A 19956-nucleotide genomic window follows, 5' to 3' on the forward strand; every position below is an offset into this window, starting at 1 on the left:
TCCTTTTCTCGGCTGAGGGCCCGAAAAAGTATCCATTGTTCATAGAGATCTTCCCTGCCCTGGTCCGAGATTCCATTCATTTACAAAGACTCTGGTCACCTCCGCAGCGGGGCCGCGAACCCCGCAGGTTTCTCGAGACCCTGCTCTTCGGGTATATACGGCGCGCGGCCGCCCCAGCTGCGGCTCAAGTCTGCGCTTCCAGGTTCAGTTTCAGGGTCTCGCCGGCAGCCCCGGCCGGCGGGCACGGAGCGGGCAGCTGGGCCCGGACGGCAGGGGGCCTCTGGGGGCCCCGGAGTTGGGAGGCGGCGTCCGGGAGCCCCCGGAGGAGGATGGGCTGCGGACACAGCAGGCTGAGCTGCTGCAAACCCCCCAAAAAGGTAAAGGGCGCCGGCGGAGAAGTTTGCCTTTCGGGGCGGAGGGGGAGTGCGGAACCGCTCCGCCGCAGCGGCTCCTGGCGCCCTGGGCTCCCTGCTCGCGGCCCGGGGTGCAGCGCGGAGAACCGCGGGGGGCCGGCACGGAGGGAGGCCGGGGAAGCTCTGCCGGCGGTGCTCTTTCCCCGGCCCAGGGGCTGAGCCGCGCGGGGCAGCGAGTTTACAAACACGGCCGCCGGGCCCGGGAGCGCAGCTCATTTCAGCTGCCAGGGTGAGGAAATGTCTGGTGCCTATGGCAGGTGCCCTTCTCCTTCGATCGGGGGCTACTCGCTGTGTGGCCATGGATAATTACTTGACCTCTCTGGGCCTTCGGCTTTCCCACCGTTCAGAGGCAGATGATCTCTATAGGGCAGCCACTTGCAGGGTAGTCCACAGATTGACGGCATCGGCATCACCCAGGACCTGTTAAAAATGGAGACTCTCGGGCCATGCCCAGATCTGCTAAAATAGAACCTGCCTTTTAACTAGATGCCCAGGTGGCTACAATACGCTTTAAAGTTTAAAGAGCGTCTCCAGGCCCCGGAGCCGGTGCCTGCGGGCTGTCCCGGGGGTAGCTGGGAGGGGCCAAAGAAGGAGGAGATCTGCCGCCTCCTGCTGCCCTTCCTTTCCTTCCCGTCCCTCCCCCAAGGGCCCTCAGAGCTGGGTTAGGGCCCAGGAGACTCTACTCGGGTTTCCTGCAGTGGGACCAGCTGCCCCCTGGGGTCTGACAAGCCCAGGTCAGAGCCTGAAGCCAGAGGGCAGCCTCCGCAGGGAACAGCCTGAGGGGCAGAAGGGGAGGAGAGGGCCCTCAAGTCCTGAGCCTTCTTCCTTCCTACTACCTGTCCTTCAGACAGGTGGGAGTAGGTGGTCCCATACCGTGGTGATCAGTCCCCTGGAGACCTGAGAGGCCCCAGACTGTGACAATACTTAGTCGTTTTCCACTGAACTTGAGTCTCTCTCTCTCTCTCTCTCTCTCTCTCTCTCTCTCTCTCTCTCTCTCTCTCTCTCCCTCTCTCTCTCTCTCTCTCTCTCTCTCTCTCTCTCTCTCTCTCTCTCTCTCCTCTCTCTCTCTCTCTCTCTCTCTCTCTCTCTCTCTCTCTCTCTCTCTCTCTCCCCCCCTCTCCCTCTCCCGCTCCTTCTCTCTCTCCCACCCCCCCCAACTCCCCCTCCTCCTGCTTTGCTAGTGCCTGGGCTTCAGTCCTGTCCCCAACCTGGATAATTCTACTCCCTACCACGTGCCTCATCCAGGGAGATGAGTTTTGGTCCTAAGTACATTAACCCTTCCACATTCCTTGCTTCTCCTTTCTTCCCAGTTCAAAACACCTCACCAAGCTCTGACCCAAAAACCCTTATGTCTTCCCTGGCTCCATAGGGAGACTGAGGCTTGCCTGCATCCCTGGAAGCAGAGGGCTGGCTGACAGGGATGATGGGCAGAATAACCTGAACCTGACTTGAGACTTGCAATGGAGCTGGTGATAGGTGGACACCAGTCCTGGCTCTGCCATAGACATGCTGCATAAGCCCAAGCAAGCCCTTATGGCTATCTGGGACTCAGTTTCTCCCTCTGTATGGGGAGGGGGTGGGGTGGGCAGGATGATTTCTAAGGGTCTGAGAGTCTGTGTTCTCTGCACCCGTGTCTATCTCTTAGTCTGCAAAGTGGGCCAAGGGTGAATTCCATCTATGCTGTGGCAGGCGGAGTCCTGTTCCGGGCCTGGCCCTTCTGCAGGCTGGAGGAGACCACAGTGAGCATGGGTTCCCTTGCCCCCTGGCCCTCCGGAGAGCCTCACCAGCTGTTCCTGTCTGTCTCTGGCTCAGCTTGAACTGGCCCCCCATCCCAAGCTGTGAAGGGCACGTAAAATTGGCATAGACTATCCAAGTGGGAAGGGGCCTTGGGTACCCCTGCAGCTGATGCTCCTAACATACAGATGGGAGTTTAAGGCCTGAAAGAGGAAAGGGTCTTGACTGAGGTCACAGAGCAACTTAGAGCAGAACCCAGGTAGCCAGTCGTATAGTCCAGTGTAAGATGTCTGCCCCCCCTACCCTGTGCTTCCAGTGGCTTCTTGCTGGTTCCCAAGCCCTCTGGCATTAAAGCCTTCACCCTGTTGCCTCAGAGCAGCCTGGCATATCTCCCCTGCCCCAGCAATGCCACACCCCTGCCCCTGTGCAGCAGGATTTATATGCTGGTTCTGTTTAAAGTTCATGCCCGTTTTCATGCCTCCAGGCTGTGCTCCTGCCCTGTTTCTCATCCAGGTGCCAACCTGGGAAGGCCCTGAGCCCCCAAGCCCATCCCCACCAGGCTACCGGTCCCCTGGGGAGAGGGAGCTCTAAGGGTGAGCTGGACAACAGGGGGCTCAGAGTACAGAAGGGTCAGGTCACGACCACGCTGACTCGCCCTGAGTGGCAGTCTACAGAATGCTTTCACATCTGGCCTCCCCACAAAAGCCCTGGAAGCCAGGCTGAGCTGCAGACTCTTTCCACCTCTGCAGGTGAGGAGTGTGAGGCTCAGGCAGGTGTGAGGGCTCCAGAGCCACAGAGCCACTTGGTGGCAAAGCTGTGCACCCAGGCCTGGTTTCCTCGTACACAGCAGATGCTACATAAATACTTACATATTTATGAGTGAATGAATGAGGGCCAAATAAGAGCCAGGCTAGGGGCTAGCCCAGGGAGTATCTCACCCAGCCTTGAGAGATACAGGAAGGCTTCTCGGGTTGGGGCAGGGGACACATGCCTTCACTGGGTGTTGAAGGTTTGGCAGGAGTCACCCAGTCAAGGAGAACAGACTGAGCAGAGGCTGAGCCAGAGAAAACTCAGTATCATGGGCTCAATGTGGAGAGTGGAGGTGGCAGGCAACAAAGACTGAAGAATGAGCTTCTAGGGGACACTGCCCTGGCTAGGGACAGGGGCTTGACCACAAGAACCTCTCAAAATCCCTCCAGGTTCAAGGATCAGTGGGTTTGCTGAGTTCTGTAGTCTACAGTGCCTGGTGGCCTTAGCGACAAGTTGCTCTAGATCCCACTAGAGGCCCAGCCTGGGGCTAAGTTATCAGCACAAATTGAAATCCTGGCGAATGAGTGAGTGGGGATTCCTGGCAGGCTGGGGGTGGGTACTCAGTAACCATCTGCATTGTATGCTCCTTCCTAAACCTGTCTTGGCTGATGTGGCCACATCCCCCAAGAGGTCTTGCAGGGAGGCCAGATAGAAAGGGTAAGGACCAAGGTAGGCAACCTTCCAGGGACTTGCCTGTAGGAGTAACATGGGAGTCCAGAGGGGCCGCCCATCCCCAGCAGGTCACCAGGCCTCTCTGAGCATGATGAGAAGGCCACTTCGTGCCTGGTCAACCACCTGGGGATGCTCCCGGTATGACGTCTGGAGTCCCCAGTCCCCAGGACTTTGGATCTGAGCACAGCCCTGAACAGGGCGTCAGAGAGTCTGGCTCAGCACTGCTTCCAAAGCTGGGCCTCGGGCAACAGGTTCTCAGTGGTCAGTCCTTCAGAAGCCCTTTGTGAGCTCTTCAAGGTGGCAGGCCAGGTGAAGGAGCGGGAGAGATGCAGAGGTGAATGATGTGAAACAGCCTGACATGAGCATAAGTAATTCTGAAACAAAACCATAGACACCAAGGGCATGGGCTTAAGAACTGGGTTCACAAGTCATTTATTAACTTGGCATACAAGGCTGTTGCCTGGGTGCTTCTTCAATCCTGGCTCTGGTGTGGATCCAGTAAGTGACATGGTAGGGACATGGACTCTCTGGGCCTCAGTTTCCTCATCTGTAAGACAGATATGATGTTAGCTCCTGGATCATAGGGGTTGTTCTAAAGGTCAGAGAAAGAATGCAGGTATAGAGCCCCTGATACACTGGCAAGTGGTATGTCCTTGAGGAGGTGATGTCATAAGGGAGACAGAGTTATACTTTAAGGACATCACTGCCTGGATCATACCCAAGGAAAGCAAACAAGGATACGTGACACAGGGACTGTAATGTCCTTGGAATGTTGTTGGGGTTGGGGCCATGTAGCCTGGAGCCTGGCCACTGCCCTCAAACCTCTGAAGTGCCATCAAGGGCCATGGGAGTAGCTTTGTTCTCTGATGTTGCAGAAGGCAGCATTGTGCCCAGTGAGGCAGTGAGGGGAAGCTAAAGGGAGCCATATTCTACTTCCCAGGAGGAAGAATAGTGAGCTCCCCATCTCTGCGGAAATCCAAGAAGAGTTCAGGTAATACTTCAGCAAGAGAAGATGGGATGCCAACACAGGAGCACCTACATATATGAAACAAATACTAACTGAATTAAAAGGGGAAATAGAATGCAATGCATTCATGCTAGGAGACTTCAACATTCCACTCACTCTGAAAGACAGATCAACCAGACAGAAAAAAAGTAAGAGCACAGAGGCACTGAACAACACATTAGAACAGATGGACCTAACACACATCTACAGAACTCTACACCCAAAAGCAGCGGAATACACATTCTTCTCAAGTGCACATGGAACATTTTCAAGAATAGATCATATATTAGGCCACAAAAAGAGCCTCAGTAAATTCAAAAAGACTGAACTTGTACCAACCAGTTTCTCAGACCACAAAAGTATGAAACTAGAAATAAATTATGAAAAGCAAATGAAAAATCCCACAAACACATGGAGCCTTCACAACATGCTCCTAAATAACCAATGGATCAATGACCAAATAAAAACAGAGATCAAGCAATATATGGAGACAAATGACAACAGTAATTCAACACCGCAAAATCTGTGGGATGCAGCAAAGGCTGTGCTAAGAGGAAAATATATTGCAATACAGGCCTAGCTCAGGAAAGAAGAACAACCCCATATGAACACTCTAAACTCACAATTAATGAAACTAGAAAAAGAAGAACAAAAGAGGCCCAAAGTCAGTAGAAGGAGAGACATAATAAAAATTAGAGCATAAGTAAATAAAACCAAGAAGAATAAAACAATAGAAAGAATCAATGAAAGCAAGAGCTGGTTCTTCAAGAAAATAAACAAAATAGATAAACCCCTAGCCAGACTTATGAAGAAAACAAGAGTCTACACACATAAACAGAATCAGAAATGAGAAAGGAAAAATCACTACGGACACCACAGAAATACATAGAATTATTAGAGAATAATATGAAAAAATTATATGCTAACAAACTGGATAACCTAGAAGAAATGGACAAGTTTCTAGAAAAATACAATCTTCCAAGGCTGACTCAGAAAGAAACAGAAAATCTGAACAGACCAATTACCAGCAATGAAATTGAACTGGTAATCAAAGACCTACCTAAGGATAAAATTCCTGGACCAGATGGCTTCACTGCTGAATTTTATCAAACATTTAGTGAAGACCTAATACTCATCCTCCTTAATGTTTTCCAAAGAGTAGAAGAGGGAATACTTCCAAACTCATTCTATGAGGCCAACATCACTCTAATACCAAAACCAGGCAAAGACACCACAAAAAAAGAAAATTACAGACCAATATCCTTGATGAACATAGATGCAAAAATATTCAACAAAATATTAGCAAACCAAATTCAAAAATATATCAAAAAGATCATCCATCACAATCCAGTGGGATTCATCCCAGGGATGCAAGGATGGTACAACATTTGAAAATCCATCGACATCATCCACCACATCAACAAAAACAAGGACAAAAACCACACAATCATCTCCATAGATGCTGCAAAAGCATTCAACAAAATTTAACACCCATTCATGATAAAAACTCTCAACAAAATGGGTATAGAGGGCAAGTACCTCAACATAATAAAGGTCATATATGACAAACCCACAGCCAACATTATACTTACCAGTGAGAAGCTGAAAGCTTTTCCTTTACAATTGGGAACAAGACAAGGATGCCCACTCTCCCCACTTCTATTCAACATAGTACTGGAGGTCCTAGCCACGGCAATCAGGCAACATAAAGAAAGAAAAGGCATCCAGATTGGCAAGGAAGAAGTTAAACTGTCTCTGTTTGCAGTTGACATGATATTGTACATAAAAAATCCTAAAGAATCTACTCCAAAACTACTTAATTCAGCAAAGTTGCAGGATACAAAATTAATACACAGAAATCAGTGACATTCCTATACACTAACAATGAACTAACAGAGTGAGAAATCGGGAAAACAATTCCATTCACAGTTGCATCAAAAAGAATCAAATACCTAGGAATAAACCTAACCAAGGAAGTGAAAGACCTATACTCTGAAAACTACAAGACACTCATGAGAGAAATTATAGAAGATACCAATAAATGGAAACACATCCCGTGCTCATGGATAGGAAGAATTAATATTGTCAAAATGGCCATCCTGCCTAAAGCAATCTACAGATTCAATGCAATTTCTATCAGAATATCAATAGCATTTTTCAATGAACTAGAGAAAATCATTCTAAAATTCATATGGAACCACAAAAGATCCCAAATAGCCAAAGCAGGCCTGAGAAGGTAGAATAAAGCTGGGAGGATTATGCTCCCCAACTTCAAGCTCTACTACAAAGCCACAGTAATCAAGACAATTTAATACTGGCACAAGAACAGAACCCATAAACCAATGGAACAGACTAGAGAGCCCTGATATAAACCCAACCATATATGTTCAATTAATATATGATAAAGGAGCTATGGACATACAATGGGGAAATGACAGCCTCTTCAACAGCTGGTGTTGGCAAAACTGGACAGCTACATGTAAGAGAATGAAGCTGGATTATTGTTTAACCCCATATACAAAAGTAAACTCGAAATGGATCAAACACCTAAATGTAAGTCATGAAACCATAGAACTCTTAGAAGACAACATAGGCAAAAATCTCTTGAATATAAGCATGAGCAACTTCTTCCTGAATGCATCTCCTCGACCAAAATGCATCTCCTCGACCAAGGGAAACAAAGGCAAAAATGAACACATGGGACTACATCATGCTAAAAAGTTTCTGTACAGCAAAGGGCACCATCAACAGAACAAAAAGGCATCCTACAGTATGGGAGAATATATTTGTAAATGACATATCCCACAAGGGGTTAACATCCAAAGTATATAAAGAACTCACATGACTCAACACCCAAAAAGCAAATAACCTGATTAAAAAATGGGCAGAGGATATGAAGAGACAGTTCTCCAAAGAAGAAATTCAAATGGCCAACAGACACATGAAAAGATGTTCCACATCACTAATAATCATGGAAATGCAAATCAAAACCACTAAGAGATATCACCTCACACCAGTTAGGATGGCTAGCATCAAAAAGACTAAGAACAACAAATGCGGGTGAGGATGTGGAGAAAGGGGAACCCTCCTACACTGCTGATGGGAATGTAAATTAGTTCAACCATTGTAGAAAGCAATATGTAGAAAGTTCTGTTGATGGTGTCCTTTGCTGTACAGAAACTTTTTAGTTTGATGTTCCATGTGTTCATTTTTACCTTTGTTTTTGAGGTTCCTCAAAAAACTAAAAATAGAAATACCATTTGACTTGGGAATCCCACTCCTTGGAATTTACCCAAAGAATGCAACTTCTCAGATTCAAAAAGACATATGCACCCCTATGTTTATCACAGCACTTTTTATAATAGCCAAAATATGGAGGCAACCTAAGTGTCCATCAGTAAATGAATGGATAAAGACGAATGGTACATATACACAGTGAAATACTATTCAGCCATAAGAAATAAACAAATCCTACCATTTACAACAGCATGGATGGAGCTAGAGGGTATTATGCTCAGTGAAATAAGCCAGGCGGAGAAAGACAAGTGCCAAATGATTTCCCTCATTTGTGGAGTATAAGAACGAAGCAAAACTGAAGGAACAAAATAGCAGCAGACTCAGAGACTCCGAAAAGCCACTAGTGGTTACCAGAGGAGAGTGGTGTGGGTGAGCTGGTGGGGAGGCAGGGAGGGAGAAGGGGATGGAGGGGTATTATGCTTAGTATACATGTGGTGGGGACCATGGGGAAAACACTGTAGCATAGAGAAGGTAAATAGTGATCTGTGACACCTTGCTGCACTGATGGACAGTGACTGCATTGGAGTATGGGTGGGGACTTGATAATATGGGTAACTGCAGTAACCACATTGTTTTTCATGTGAGACCTTCATAAGAGTATGTATCAATAATACATTAATAAAAATTAAAAAAAAAAGAAGAGGGGATGCAAGTCTAGGATTAGCAAATATTTAGGATTCCACTTGAATTTATTCTGAGTATTACAGTGTTTGAGGCAGAATTTCAAAATGTGGAGAAGTATAAAGAAATTTTAAAGTTGCCTTTAATCGCACCATTGAGAGAGAGCCTCTGTGTATACATCAGTGTCATTCCTTTTATTTTTCCTATATACTTAATATACATGAGTGTGACTATTTGTATACAATCAGTAATGTGTTTTAAATGGTTTTATAGTAGTTACTTAATATTTTTCTGGGGGCATTCTCCCATATCAAATAGTTCATGGAAATATGATTTTTAATGGCCATGAATATTCTGTGGCTGTTCTGGGGCTTAATTAGCCAGTTTGGGCACTTGGTTGATACATACCCCACTCCTACCCTCATTATTCGTGAGCATCCTAGTGTTTTCATCCTAACCCAGGGAGAGTATGGCTTTGAGCTCAGATGGGAGTGGAGGGGATGAGCAGAGGGATCCTGGGAGAGACACCCTCTGGGCCGGGTTTTGAAGGTGGGTGGGAGCTAGACGATTGTGTTGGGATGAAAGGCATATATGAGATTCAGGGTCCCTGATACTTGCTTAGCAGGATCAGAGCAAAACTTTCCTTTTAGCTCGGTTTGCCACTTTGCCGTGGACAGGGCAGTCAGGGAGTGTTAAGGGAAGCTGCCGTTCCCAGGCATGGAGCCCTCTGCCCCAGGCATCGTGGGGACCCTGGCATGTATGCAGCCTCTGAGCCAATGGATGCTACCCAACCCAGAAAATGATATTCCCCAGAAAGTGTCCCAGCTAACCAACACAGGATCCCGTACCCTATGCACTGTGAAAACTTCATGAGATCGAATGCCACATTTCTATGTTATAAAGGGACACCTGTGCCCTGTGACCTAAAACCCACTAGAAAAATTTCCTAGTAATCCTTTCCTTTGAGACACAACTTTTGGTAACACATTTTCTGCACATGTACGTATTCTTATTCTGTTCTTTTCCTGTGTAGTTGGACTCCCAGGGAGCTAGCCTAGGTCCCCCGAGAGCCTGATGTGCCCTCAGCAACCTAAGGACTTTCCTCTTCACCTCAGTTGTGTGTTAAGTCTGGGGCTCGTGCTTCATGTCAGCCCTTGGGTTTTCTGTTGTTGCAAAGAGGGGAAGAAAGATAAAACATCAACTTGGTTGTCCAGAGCAGGCTGCTGTATAAGTCACGATGGTGACGCCCCTGATAGGAGGTCATCTAGTAAACAGAAGTCTGAGGTCTGCCTGCAGAAGGATCACTAAAGAGTCTCAGTATAACATTCAGCAACATTTGTGTTCAAAAAATAAACTTGGAAAAAATAGAGGACCCACTCCGCCCCCTCCACCCATAAAAGGAAGAGTCTGATGGTCAGTCTGAACTCAGGCTCCGGCATCTCAGGGCTCACTGGGCTCCCACCCTCAAGGCCTGCTCTCTGTCCCCTGGGTGCCCGCCACCCTCAAATGGCCAGACGGGGAGCAGGACCAGCAGGCGGGGGTGGGGAGTGCCTGTGGCCCCACCCTGGGGTCAGAGAAGGCCTGAGAGGAAACCCATCTGCCTTCAGCACAGACAGATCTGTCTGTCCACTGCCTGAAGACAAGCCATGCTGCTTCTCCCGCCAGGTGAATTTTAATCCTAAAAATCATTTATCCCATGTCACTTTATTTTCAAATGTGAATCTTCCAGAACATCTAGGCCAAACACCATAGAATACACACAACACCCATCCCACATCCATACTTCCCCACCGACAAGTAATGTACAAACTGACCTACTTCCAGTTTCCTTCGCCAGTGGTGGAATGCTTTATTCACTGAGTATACGAGGAACTTGTAGGCCCCCTGCCATTTCTCCACGGCCTCATGCAACACTACCCCTGCCCTCTCCTTAAGGAAATCGTCCTGACATCAGAAAAGTTATCTGTACTGGGTTGAGTAGTGTCTGACCAAACTCATGTGCCCCAGAACCTATGAGTGGGACCTTATTTGAAATAGGGTCTTTGCAGATGTAACCCAGTTAAGATGAGGTCATAATGGGGGAGGATGTGCCCTAATTCATAATGGTGTCCCTTATGAGAAGAGGGTAATTTGGACACAGATACAGAGGGAGAAGGCCGTGCAGTGACAGAGGCAGAGGCTGGAGTGACGCATCTACAAGCCAGAGAGCACCAGAGACCGTAGAAACCACCAGAAGCTGGGAGAAAGGGAAGCAACATGCTGTCCCTCACATCTCCCAGAAGGAACCAGCCCTCCTAACACCTTGATTTGGGGCTTCTAGCCTCCAGACTTTGAAAGAATAAACTGCTGTTGGCTTAAGTCTCCAGCTTTGTGATAATTTGTTACAGCAGCCCTGAGAAATGTGTATCTTAAGGTTAATTATTCCCCGCCCACCCTCTCACCCTCCACCCGGCTTTGCCACCAGGCAAAATAAGCAGCAGGAACCAGTGCCTTCCCATCAGCCCCACGGCCTGCCCAAAGGGTAGGGGATGCTGCGAACAGGGAGGTGCTGGGACAAGGCCCGGATGCTTTCGGACACCAGCTGGAGCATCTGCCAAAGAAGGAGCACTGGACTGGGAGCCACGAGGGGGGCCTGCTCCTGCCTGTTGCGCTAGCTTGCTGTGTGATCTCAAAAGGTGATTCTCTTCTGGAGCCTTGATTTTTCCTTCTGTAGAGATGACTGTCTTGGCTGCTTTTTAGATTCCTAGAGAGGTATTCTTGTTGTTAATTTCTTTATATACAAGTAAAACTGGAATACATTATTGTTTAAACAATTCTGAGAAGTCAGGTAAAGTCAAAACTCCCCCTCCTTGGCCGCAACGACGTTGGTCCTTTCTAGGGACACAACTGCCATCAGTTTGTGCTTTTCTAGGGACTTTTTCCTCTGCACTTATATGCATTTATATGCCAATAGAAATAATTGATTTTACATACTGATATTCTGCCAAATGGCTTTCCTTCTTTGTCCGTGAAGACCCACTTCGTATTTCAAACACATGAGAGACATCACCAAGTATTATATACCTTAGGGAACTGAGCCACTGCTCCGCTGTGGACACGAGCCGAGTTCCCAGTGCTTCCCTGTTCCGGGGCCCTGTCCTGAGCGCCCTGTGGTCGCGTGCTGTTGCTGGCTGGTGGAGCCTGCTGCTGGGAACTCGGGAGGGGGCTGCTGAGTTTTGTCACACCCTCCCCTTAACGGCCTTGCCACAGGGGCTCAAGAGTGGAGGGTAGTGTGAAGGGCTCTGACGCACCAGGTCCTCCTGGGCAAGGGCCCCTCCCTTCTTGGCTGCCAGAGAAGCCCTCCTCATGCAGGGCTGACAGCTGAGCTGGCAGACCATCCGCCCTGCACGGCCTGGAGCCAAGGAGCACAGCTGGGTCGACAGAGGATGAGGTGTCCGGATGGCCTCACTCTGCCCCTCTCCCATCCACAGCAACAAGACCGGAAGTACTCCCATGCATCCCATCGCCCAACTCCATGCCTTAGAGAGGAGGAGGCAGAAGCCCAGAGAAGGGAGGGTGCTCTTCCAGGTCACACAGCAGGCAAGGGGCATACCAGGGCCTTGACTCAGGACTCCCACTGGGGAGTTTGCCATTGTGCTGGGGAGAAAGAGGGATATCTGGCAGTGTATTTGTGCCTCAGCCTGCCTCTTCCCCACCATGGCCACTAACAACATTTTCTGTCACGAACCTTCAGGGTCCTTCTGCCTGACAAGCTGACCCAATGCCAGAAATAGTGCCAAGTGTTTCTGCCAGCTGCAGGCCCTCTGGGGTGATCAACACGGGCAGACACCCTGGGGAACTGACTGGCCACAGGGAAAGGTGGGCTCTAGGGAGGATGAAAAGGAACAGGGTGTACTGCAAAGCTTTTCTCTAGGCCTCAGCTCCCCGTGTACGAACAAGGAGTTGGGCCTTACTCGAGGCCTTCCTGATGGCTGTGGTCTGGCTCAGCAGGTGCTAAAGACAGAAGTGGTTCTGTCCTCCTGAGAATTTGTTCATCAGTCGGTCAGATAGGAGCATGGGGACCACATCACCCCTGACATGGGGGCTCTGGGGACATTGCAGATGTTCAGAGAGTAGGTGGCACCCAGGCACAACTGGGTGGTGCAGGCTGGTGCTCTGCCTTTAAGCTGGTTATACTGGTCTCTCCCCTGGGCAGGCAGTGGGTAGGGTTGACACCATATGGTGTAATACAAATGAAGAAGATTAAATCTTTAGCATCCCTGACAGTGTGAAAATAAAATCAAATTCAGGCATTACTTTGGCAAAATATCTCTGCCCATCTTAGAGATGGAGAAGCTGAGGTCTGTGCTGATGGTGTTCTTCCATCTGAGCCTCTGTTTAATTTGGGTGCAATGCTAACATTTCTCAACAGCCGTGGACATTTAGGCCCTGCCTTTCCTCCCCCCAGATCCCTGGAGCGGGGCCCCTTGGGCCTCCTCCCCCACCTCCTTCCTGCCTCTCCCCCAGCCAATGGGCTCTGCCTATGGTTGTTCAGAACCTGACACTAGTGGTGCTGGGCCCCCACCCACGCTGAGTGCAGACACCGGAAACCCGCAGAGGGGTGTGACCCGAGTCCCTTGGGGCTCAGAATCACCGTCCCCTAAATGTTCAGCTATGTGGCTGAATCTCGTATATGCATGCAAGAAATGGAAGTGACCCCAGGCTCCACCTTGAATCTGGATTCTCACTGGGGCTCAGCTTGCCTCCTTTGTGGCCTCTGACAAGTACTGTCCAGCCCACCTCTGGGCCTCAGCTTTTCCAGCTGGAAATAGGAGGAGGGGATTGAAACAAACTGCCTCCTGGGACCTTTCCAACCCTATTCTGGGCAGGAAGCCTTTCTCAGCCAAGATGGGTGTGGTAGACCTCTGTGGCCAGGGAAGCCAGCTTTATGGGGGCAGGGCAGAAGCTAGGTGAGGGGCCTTTGGTTACTAAATCCTCCAAGCTAAGCAAGAATTAGTGCCATTATCATACCACTCGGTGAGAAATGCATAAAGCCCAAAGGCCCATGCAAAGGATGGAGGGATGGCCCCTGAAGCGAGGTTAGACCAAGAGACTTCCGGAAGGGCTGAGCCACCCCCAGGGCTACGCTGGGATTCCAGCGTCAGCAGTAGCTGGCAGCTCCCTCCAAGGTGCTTCTGCCTTTCCTGCTCTTGCTTGGTGGGGCCCAGAATTTAAGGGAAGTTGAGGAGTCTTCCCAAAAGCTTTAGTACGGGACTCTGGAAATTCACCCCAAAGTACTACAACCTGAATAATACTCAACAGAGCCCTCCGACACTCAGGTAATGCTGGTGGGTTTTCCATGCCACGTGTGCTAGCTAAACACTTCATACTTACCAGAGAGCTTTACTTGCTGAGCATCAAAGACACTTTGTAGAATTGTTGACTCTTGGCCTTGAAGGTCCTCTGAGGTCATTCAGTTCAACCTGCAAAATTAAGTTTGCCTCTTCTTGCATACTGCCAGTGATGGAGAACTCATTACCACCACCACACCCTCCAAAAAGGCAGTTTTAAAATTCTTCATGTTGAACTGAAACTCCTCCTTGAAACTTCTAGCCCTTGGCCACAATCCTGCCCTACAAGACTGGGCTACATACTAACATCTCATGGCAGCCCTGCAGAGACTTGAAGACAGGGCCTGATTTTCCTGCCTGCCTTGAGGCTGGTCAACTGTGTTGATCTGTGAACAGTCCTGCCTATAATTCGGTTTTGAGTCTCCTTTCACATCCTGTCAGCTCCTTTGGACGCTCCACTCTGTCAGTTCACCCTCTGAAGTGGGAGAGTGTAGTCTCAGCTCCTAGTCTGAGTTTGTCTGGCTTCCCCACAACTCTAGACCGTGTGCCCCTACTCTGCCCTGACTCTGTGTCTGCGTTTGGCAGCCATGACCTACTGCGGACCAGGCTTGCTTCAGGCTGCACCCAACACAGGGTTCTGGTCTGCTCGACAACACGGAGCTAGGCCCCAGAACGGTGCGTGTTTCCAAGGTATAGGGACCCTGTTTCCAGCCTTCTTAGTTGAGGGGCTGCCCTGGAGTTCAGAGGACTGAGGAGAACATCTGTGCCAACCCTGCCCCATCCAGACAGAGAAACTGAGGTCCAGAGAGGGGAAGGGACTTCCCTAAAGTCACACAGCACTGCTGGGACCCAGGTCTCCTGGCCTCTCCCTGAGTCCTGGGATCTCCCTCCATCCAGTGCTGCCAATCTCTGTAGTTTTCTTCTCCCAAGTTTCCTTTGACTCAGGAAGCTGCCATCTCTCTTCCAGACCACATCCCGGAAGCACTGCCCCAGGTCTAGGCCCCCACTGCCTGCGTTTGGAAGGGGGAATTCTTGTGTCCCCTTCCCAGCCCCTGACCTCTCCCACTGCAGGGGGCACTGTGCTCCGTGACCTCTGAGAAGCGGCCAGGGCCCCAGTCTGGTGCTTTTCCCCGGAGTATTGCTTATCATTCCTACTCAGCTTCAGGCTGTGTGTCCTCTGGCTTCTGTGAGCATTGGTATCACCTGCAGATAGGTAGGTCGGAGCTTCCGGCACCCACGCTGCGTTTGGATTCCATAGGTCTAGGATGGGCCTGGGAGCTGTGTTTGCAAGCAGTCCAGGTGGTTCTAATGCGGGAGGCCTGTAGACCACATTCCTAGAAATGCTGTTCTGGGCTTCATAACAGGTACTGGGGCAAATTCAAAATGTCCCTGCCCTCAAAGGGCCCCTTGGACTAGCAAGAGAAACACAGGTAACCAGTAGGTATTCACATGGGTGTCTGAACAGGCCCTTGAGCGTGGAGCTGACAGAACTAACTCAGCCCTAGGGAGAGACTGAGGAGACACGGTATGTGAGCTGGGTCTGGAAGCCTGGGAAACTGTGGCCTGTATGTCATGTTATGATGGTTTTGAACACATGGATGCACATGTTGGGGCCAGGAATATAGGAGGTTGTTTTGGTTTGGTTTTGGCCTAGCAAATTTGCCAACATTTTTTAACAAGTGATACTATTCCATGCTGACAAGGTTAAAGTGAAACTGGCCTTCTTGTGAGCTACATTAGCAGGTGAGCCAACTAAAACCTTCCTGGAGGATAGAGCCAGTGATGTTAGATGTGTGAAAACCCTCATAAGTCAGTATGTTCTCTAAAGCATAATTTGGAAATTTAAAAGTGGAAATAATCACAGACTCCAAGAAGGGACTAGCAGTTACCAAAGGGAAGGGCTGGGAAGGGTGGGTGGGAAGGGAGGGAGAAGGGGATTAAGGGGCATTACAATCAGCACACATAATGTAGGGGGGTCATGGGGGAGGCAGTACGGCCCAGAGAAGACAGGTGGTGACTCTACAGCATCTTACTACGCTGATAGGCAGTGACTGCAGTGTGGTGTGGGGAGGGGACTTGATTATATGGGTGAATGTAGTAACCACCATGCTGCTCATGTGAAACCTTCATAAGATTGTGTATCAATGATACCTTAATAAAAAAAATGTGGAAATAATCCACTCAACAGTAGATTATTGATTAAATGATTAAATTCATCCATAAATATGTAATACTCAAGTCATTAAAATTAGTATATTTATAGAATATTTAATGCTATATAGTAAACGTTTATAATATATTGAAAGACTAAGATATACAGAGGTATATGTCATATTCCAATAATGAATACATATATATTCCACTTATACTTTAATTGGACAAGATGCTTACAAATATTTAAATATTAAGATGAGGAGAAGGAGGAGGATGAGGCCGGTGACTGAGCAGGGACTGTGAGGCGCCTTGATTCTAAAGGAGCTAACCTGGGGGTGGCTCGGTCAGCATCTGGTGGCCCGGTACATGGCCACATGCTGCCTGAGGTCTGGAAGCTGTCAGTAGAGAAGAGTTTTTCACCTTTCTATGGTTATTATTTGGGAGAAGACAGTTTTTCATGTGCTTTATGATCTTATTTCAGGCAACTGAAGGCCCATGGCAGCCAAAGAGACCTGCCAGAGCCCTGTGGGGTCTTCGTTCTTGCTGTGCTTCTCAGACATAAAGTAATAAGACCTAGGCAGTGGCTGTGCTCTTAGGACATGTCAGGCATTACAGGTGCATCATCTCATCTAATCCTTAAAATAGCCTCATGAGGAAACCAAGGCTTGGGAAAGCCATATGGTCACACAGTGTCGGAGTCAGAATTCGAATTCAGACCTGGGGGATCGTAGAAGCTCCGAGTTCTTTGACCATGCTGCTCCAGCCTCTAATGTGCCGAGACTGGTTCTGATGCCGCATTGGACGGCACGGCACCCTGGGACAGTGTCCTTCCTCCCCGAGCTTCCGTCTCCTGCCTGTCATCGCCCTGGCCTCTCAGTGCTGTTGGCAGGAGCTGGGATCATACACTCAGAGTCTGAACACCATGGGGGTCATTGAGTTAAACTAAGAGCTCCTCACCTCCACTCGGCCAAGGAGGAAGCAAGAGCCCGGAGGAGGGAGGACATTTGTCCAAGTCAGTGGAAAAGCCCCGACTGGAATTCAGGAGTTCTCGGTCCCATGAAAACATTGCCCCGATTAGTGTAACCAGTGGTGGCAACAGGGACTTTCACCTTTATCTCCTGTTTGCTTTTATCTCCCTCCATCCTCCAGCCCAGGGTGGAGAGGCTGGCTCCTGTCACTCTCCCAGATTCTGGCTTTGACAGCTTCCCCGGCTTGTGCTGGGCCCGGTGTCCCCTCTGCCCTGGAAGGGAGCGCTGACTCTTCACAGGGAGCTTGGAGACCTCAGTTGTCAGGCGTGCCCGGCCCCTGAGCAGATCTGGGGTGCCGGGCCTGGAGGAGGCGCCATGTCTTGCTCAGTTCACCGGCTCACACTGCACCAGACTCGGTGACGGGCACTGTGGGGTAGGGACAGAATGTTCTACTGCCCTTGACTTACCTTCCCTCCCCAACCAGAACTGTGCTTTTTAGCAGCATTTCCATCACTCTTCAGTTTAGGAAATTGGTGGTTTTTATTCTGATAATTACTTTTAAAAATCTGTTACCATAGGAAAAAGAGTTTTTCTTTCATGATGATAATTCACAATTGAACATTTTTTTCATAGTCTTTTAATAGGCTGACTTATTTTTTTAAGTATTTCTTAAAATATGGTGTAGAATTTTTTTCTCTAGAACTTTTTTTTGGGGTATAAATGCATATAACATTATATTCGTTTCAGGTGAACAACATAATAATTCAATGTTTCTATGAATTGTGAAATGATCACCATAGTAAGTTTAGTTAACATCTGAGAGCAGCTTGAGAAATATACAAAAGGCCATAAGTGTTTTTCTACACCAGATCCCGGTCCGATGGCCAGTGCCAGACCCTGACCAACTTTTCACCCATCTGGGGTAAAATAAGAAAATTAAAGGTGAGAGTGTGTGTGTAACATTGAATAAGGATGTCAATTCCCCTTTCCTGGAAGAACTGCCTTGAGCTTTCCTTAATGTATTTTGGGAGGTTAGATGTCTTCTATTTTATGAAGTGACAGGGAGAGTATGCAAGTAATTTTTTCCAGAGTCCTTGCTTGTCAACTCATATCAAGTCTCCTAGGAAAAATGGTCATTTATGAAAACTGAAATCTAGAAGCCACGGGCACACCCTTGTGACATAGGGGCCCTTTGGCGCTGGTTTTCCCCTCTGGTCAGATTCAGCCAACACTGCCCAAGGTTGGTTAAAGCACCCAGTAGGTGACCTAAATACTTGACTGGCAATTATCCACTAATCTACCTTGATCAAGTCCTAACCTCACTCAGCCTCAGTCTCCTCATCTTTAAATCGGGGATATTCACACTTCGCAAGATCATTCTGAAGATTAGCTAAGATAGTATAGATGAGACAGCGCAGTACCACATACACACTGCTTACAGCGTCTCACCCCAATCTCTCAAGAGAGGTACTGCTGCCTTCTTCTAGTTGGGGACACAGTCCCTTCTAACAGAGAATGAGCATAGTAAAATTGTGGCTTGAACTTCCTTTTTTTTTTTATTTTAGTATCATTAATCTACAATTACATGAGCAACATTGTGGTTACTAGATTCCCCCCATTATCAAGTCCCCCCCACATACCCCATTACAGTCACTGTCCATCACCATAGTAAGATGCTATAGAGTCACTACTTGTTTTCTCTGTGCTATACTGTCTTCCCCGTGTCCCCCTACATTATGTGTCCTAATCATAATACCCCTTATTCCCCTTTTCCCTCCCTGCTGAGGGTTTCCCTGGCAATAGCAGGAAATCCTGCTCTGGGAACCGCTGCCCGCAGAGGGAGTGTCACCTTGGGACAGTGAGGGAAACAGCCCCAGTAGCCTGGGCATGGGGCAGGGTTGGGCATAGCTGAAGTCCTGTCTTGCATTTGGAAGAATCCTGCAACAGCATCCATCTTCACATTGACCTTTACCCTCTGCCTTTACCTCATTGTTGTCTCATTTCTTCCAGAGGCACCAAGAACCGGATCAGCCACCCAGACCAGAGCTGCAGGAACTATGTCCCCTCAACGGGGACACGGGTGAGTAGCCAGCCCTATAAATGCCCTCCCCAACATCCATGAGGTTTCCTACTTTGTAATCAACAAAGGTGCTTATAGCTATTCAAATAGCTCATGAGCTCTTAGATAGGTTTTATTAATGAGTATTGCATCTAAAATCAGGGAGGTGATAGTCCTGTCCTGTACTTCCATATTCCTGGCTACTGATACTACAACTGGAGTGCTAAATTTATTTCTGGAAAGTTAATTTTCAAAGGAATCCAGAAAAATTGGAAGTAGTATGGTGGAGATAGATCAGGCTGGTGAGGAATCTGGAAACCATGTCCTGTGAGGAGCCGCTAAAGGAACAGAGGATATTCTTTACCTGGAAAGATGTTGCAATGAAACACAATTCTCTCCAAATGTCTGAAGTGCCCTCGTGGAGAATAAAGATGAGCCTTGTTCAGTGTGACCTAGAGGTCAGTACTAGGGCCTCAAGGTAGCAGGATTGGGCAGGCAGAATTCAGTTCAATCTGAAAGAATGTTTGTGTGGTTTTTTATTTAATCATCAGAGCTGCCTAGTAATAGAATGGGCTTTCCATCTCTAAAAATGATGAATTACAACCTGGAGGCTGTCAGGGATATTGTAGATGAAGTTGAGGTACCAGATAAGCAATTGGATCCGAATTCAGAGGTTCTGCAATCTGGCTGTATGTAAGAGTTACCTGAGCATACTTCAAAGGTACAGATTCTGGACACCATGACAGACCAACTAAATAAGAATGTCTGGGAGTGGAGCTGAAGAATTGCATTGTTAGTGATGATACGCCTTTTAATCTAATCAGCTTCTCGGCAGCCAGGGCAGTCTGGTACTTGTCTTGCAGACCATTGTTTAGGAACCAGAGCCAAATGA

General features: G+C 48.4%; 1 protein-coding gene across 1 annotated transcript in view; it reads left to right on the plus strand.

The window, feature by feature from the left end:
- The window catches only part of CCDC69 (coiled-coil domain containing 69), a 31498-nt gene continuing 11542 nt past the window's right edge, over positions 1–19956 (plus strand). The window contains exons 1-2 of the mRNA XM_036879099.2: positions 1–377; positions 19016–19085. Of these exons, the coding sequence (XP_036734994.1) occupies positions 330–377; positions 19016–19085 (118 nt within the window). The 5' untranslated portion in view covers positions 1–329. The remainder of the gene's footprint in view (positions 378–19015; positions 19086–19956) is intronic.

This window comes from Manis pentadactyla, chromosome 2, assembly GCF_030020395.1.
Source record: "Manis pentadactyla isolate mManPen7 chromosome 2, mManPen7.hap1, whole genome shotgun sequence".
Lineage (NCBI taxonomy): Eukaryota > Metazoa > Chordata > Mammalia > Pholidota > Manidae > Manis > Manis pentadactyla.